The sequence below is a fragment of the Cariama cristata genome, unplaced genomic scaffold (genome assembly GCF_000690535.1).
Source record: "Cariama cristata isolate BGI_N322 unplaced genomic scaffold, ASM69053v1 scaffold12813, whole genome shotgun sequence".
In the NCBI taxonomy this organism is placed as follows: Eukaryota; Metazoa; Chordata; class Aves; order Cariamiformes; family Cariamidae; genus Cariama; species Cariama cristata.
The window spans coordinates 1,255-5,993 of record NW_009609026.1 but is presented as its reverse complement, the minus strand read 5'-3'; the positions used below and the strand labels follow the sequence as shown (position 1 = coordinate 5,993).

Below are 4,739 nucleotides of genomic sequence, written 5' to 3'. Positions count from 1 at the left end.
ATGTCAGTAATTATCATCTCACTTGTTAGGTACCTTGCACTCTGCTATCTCATCAAAATTATACAAGTGCATCAGTTTTGGATGCCAAACTGTATCCTATCGACTAGCTTTGGGAATGCTATACTTGTTTAACAAGCCTAGCAATTCTCATATAAAGAGGATGCGTTATCCTGCTGTTAGTACTTAGATGTTCTGTTACTTGTAGAAGTATTGTAGACCTTTTAACAGTCAAAGATTAAATTGATTAGAAATACTTGAGCTTTAATAACTTTTTCTACATTCTGTGTGTTTTGTATTAGATAAGTGATTTACATATTACACTTCTAACATGAAAGAAATGCAGCATACACCTCCACATCTTAATCATGCTCCCCACACAAGTATAGTCCTTTAAATGCAGCACTATTTCCAAAAAATACATTGTTATTCTAGAGTCAAAAAGAATGTATACATCAACACTAGCTAGAATACTACAGGACACTTTATTTGTCAGTTTGTAATTAGTTATTAATGGCAACACATTATACAGTATTTCTAGAAAAGTTCCTCAAAAATTGTGCATACAATTTCAATATCTAGGAAACTTAATTTTTTGAATGTTAAACTATTAGAAACTATTTGGTAAGCCAAAGCTGTCTTCAAAATAAAAAAACCTTCATATGACAGCACCTCCAACAGGTGCATCATAATATACTTTAATATAAAATTCAAAATATCTGACGTAGTATTTCAGACATGATGCAGTGGAGATTTAGGGATCATCACAGATTGAAAAGTCAACATACTAACAGTAAAAGTTCTAGTGATTCAATGGAATCATTAAGTTTTAGATACTTTAAATATAAAGAAAACGTTTGTACTTTGTCCATATTGGTCGATGCCAATGATCAAAGGCATTTGCTTAAAAGATTAGAAAAGTAAGCATGATTTGTCACATTTAAACAAAACTTTAAAAAAATCCAGTTTTAAGTAACTTCTCCCCAAAACACACAGTTTAAGCTACTTAAACACACACACTATCAGACCTATCCACAAAAATAATTTTTGGGGGTACCACTATTACATTTGTTAGCTTTAGGCCAGCCTTTTAAAAACCCACAGATAAAACCAATTTAGAAAGATCCAAGTATTCTTCATGCTTTTGCAACATAGAAATTACTATATGCTTGAAACTGGAGCTCTAATTTAGAGCATGGTGCAGAATGAAAAGCAAAATGAAAGAGAAAGCCTTGCAATTCTGCAATTACTTCATATCCAAACCACCACTGTTTTCTGTATTTTTTAAATCAATTCTAAAAACTATTTTCCCCTAAAAAAAAGCAACCTACTATGCTAGCAGTTTCTATATATCTACAAATAATCCCCCCAAAACAGGGGATAATGGGAAAAATTCTGATACATTAAGAAAACTATATATAGCATTGCATTAATAGTTAATGCAATTTACAACAATTTCACTGTGTTTTATCAACAGAATATGCCACTTTAGATCAATGTGTTCATTAATTAAGACTGCTTTATAGTTGAAATTACACAATTTAAACCAAAGATAACATGCATCACCTCAGTTTAATAATCCAGTATATTACAAAAAAAACAAACAATGCAAAGAGCATCATGTAGCATAATAGCTTTGTCTGGCTTCCTCTGGAGAGTGTTCTCAGTCTGCCCATAGTTGCACCTAGAAGTCCACCAGTAGAGTCAAAATCATTATCCTATATTTAAAGAGAAACAGAACAACAAAAAACATGTTACTCTGAGAAAAAAAAATTACCCCTAAAGCTTGCTAAGTGTAGTTTTTCCTATTTTTTCAAGTCTTCCAAAACTAGAATTATTTCAGAGGCAATTTCTGAAAATTAACGAGGAAAAACTTTCACCCATTTATCCAGATGGACACAAGCAAAAAAGGCATTTCTGACTTCCTTATTTCTTGCTTCCTTCTTCTATTCTTACATACATTTAAATATAGAACTGCCTTTTTAATAATACTATACATTTGCTAATTGAAAACTAATAGTCAAATCTGAAGTATAAAAACCTTGGTTGTGCCTTGGAAGCCAGACATTTACACATCTATCCTTTTGAACAGAAATATTACTGCTGAATTAGTCACATTTCACAGTTAACCATAAGCTGTTAACATTTTAATACAAATGTCCATACTAAAAGAAGGAATGCTTTACATTACTAATTTCTTAATCCTGCCTCAAGTTTAAAGAAAGTTAGTGACTAAACACTTACCATTTCTGATAACATTTTATTTTGGTTTTTAACTTCTGTTCCAATTTCAATGGAAAGCTATTAAAAAAAAAGCAAAAAGTATTAAATATGAGTGAAAAAGCAGTCTAAAATACGTGACATGACTAGCATTTCCCCAGGTAAAATGTGAAAGCAGTACCTGGCATTTTCAAAAAACAAAACAACATGCACAGTATTCTGTCAATAACCCTTAGAAAAGTAAGTATTTGTCATTTAACTAGATGAGTCTAGAGAGTTACAGAAGGTACTCAATGCTCCTCCTCCCCTTTTCTTCTTCAACAGAGAATTCCTTATTAGAATTATTGCATGGACTTTCAAAAATTCAAGATCTAATTAAGTCTAAGTAGCAATCACCCATTTCCTGGAACAACTGTTAAAACTACTGGCATGCAGTACAGAGGACCATGAGCACTCCCTTTGACTCAGTGGTTCTGGGGTTGACACCTGTAACCTGCTAATGCATTCTTTTGACAAATTGCTGCTATGCTATAAACGGGAATTTCTTTTGTGAATTTGTCTATTCCTTGTCCGCTTTGTGTCATGAAACAGCAAGGGCGCAGTAGGACAAGGAGGCAAGTCAGGTATGCAAGCAAGAGTCAGTCCAGAGGCAGTGACCAGGGTCAGCGACAGCCTGGTGATCACCCAGCACATCCATAGCGATGAGACAGGTCCAAGGGCAAGCCAGAAAGTCAAGTCTGCAGGTTAGAGTTGGAATCAGGGAGGTATGAGACCAGGCACAGACAGAGCTGCAACACAGCTGCAACGTAGGAAAGGTGGGGGCCAGCCAGGAGAATCTCGGCTTAAAAACAGCTCCCAAGAGAAACAAGGGAGAGCCCCCACCGAGGCTTCTTAGCAGCTCTTCCTCCATAACAGGTCTTATCAGCACACTGGCCTTGAACCACCAGCTCAACTCCTAGCAGGGAGGGAAATGTGCTCCAGGCCCCAGTCCTTTGGATTAGCCAAAACCTGTATATTTTTTCTGACACAACCTAAATCTCATTATTTCTTACTGCTGCATTTCACCAAATCTATCCAGTCAAGAGTGGAACATGAGGTTTCTAGGAAGATTACTCCATACTCCAAGATTACTACCTTGCACTAAAAGATGCAACTGCAGAAAGAGCACACATGCTACTCCACTGGGCACTGTCAACCACACTATAGACATACCCTGGGACACTGATTTGAAATAAAACATACCAGAGGAGTCGAGAAATGAAATTCTGTAACAAAGGTCAAAGCTTTTCTTTTTACCTCCTTAACTTACTCTAAATTATTTAGGTAAATAATTTCTTAACTTAAAACTTAAGTTTTATTCTTCTATTTGAGACTAAATAAATTACTTTTAAGCAACAGGATATTATTAGCAATAGGAATTTGAATGAGTTTAGGCCTAAGAATGCACTGGCTTGTACTACATACATAGAAACAGCACCTATTGCTAAGAATATATTTAAAAAAAAAAAATCTGAAGTTGTTAAGAAAAAAAAACCACACAATTTTAATCACAGAGCTGTCTTTCAGGTAGACTTGCTTGAAAGAATTCCTCAATCTCTGGAAGGAGTCAGAATCTTTAAAACAACAAATTTCTCTTTCACAGTATATTAGCATGCTATTTCTAACAGCTGTTTTCACACTACAGATTTATCAGCAGCTACAGCAGAAGCTGATGAGCCATAAGGATAACATCAAAAACAAGTAGTCCATTTTCTTAAATGAACTTGAGCCAGTTTACTGACCTAAACTCAAATTTTCTAGTTTCTGCAGGGACAGTAATTCATTCTGTAGGACAATAAGCCATAAGTAATACCACAGCTGTCCTCAAGATTAGCAAAAAAGGACACCTCTAGCTAAAAGTCTAACTAAAGGAAGAATCAGTTATACAAATGAATGATTGTGCATTTTGGTTGACAGTAATTCTTTCTTGTATTAAATTTATGTTTTAAACTAAGTCTACTGCTTCACTGCTCTATATAATTTAATTCAATAAACATGATGCTACCACTATAATTAAATACTTACCGATTTAATGGCACTGACTTTTGTACGCAGACTTTCTGTTAACCTTTCATTTTCTTCTTCATAAACACTATATCCACTATTGGTATAGCCATAGCTACCAGCAGGTGCTCCATCACCTATAAACACAAGAGTCAGCAGTTAGACAGAAAACACCATTAGAGCAAGTGCTCTTCACATGTGGAAAAGCACTTTTTCCATTTAAAAATGCATTTCCTTAATGTCACCCTCAGCAATCAGGAAGAGGTGCCGCATGTTCCTGAGACAGATTCAACCCTTTTCAGCTGTGTAAGTTCTCTTTCAATATGCAAATCAAAGATGGAAAACTGAGGTATGGTAGCAATTTAATACGATAAAATTTTTCCCCACATAGTGTTTTCTAATTACTTCTGTGGAAATCAACCTAGGCAGTACATGGAGATGTGAACGGAGCATTGTGGCCACTATTTAGAGTGGTAAAT

At 35.0% G+C, this 4,739-nt stretch overlaps 1 protein-coding gene across 1 annotated transcript; it reads right to left on the bottom strand.

The window, feature by feature from the left end:
- Positions 1–1,207: 1,207 nt before the first annotated feature.
- On the bottom strand, positions 1,208–4,397 carry BET1 (Bet1 golgi vesicular membrane trafficking protein; the record flags this gene model as incomplete). The annotated part of the gene is made up of 3 exons (XM_009697382.1): positions 1,208–1,715; positions 2,242–2,298; positions 4,282–4,397. Coding segments are annotated over 3 exons (329 nt in total), but the record flags the coding sequence as incomplete, so codon positions are not given.
- Between the last annotated feature and the right edge of the window lie 342 nt (positions 4,398–4,739).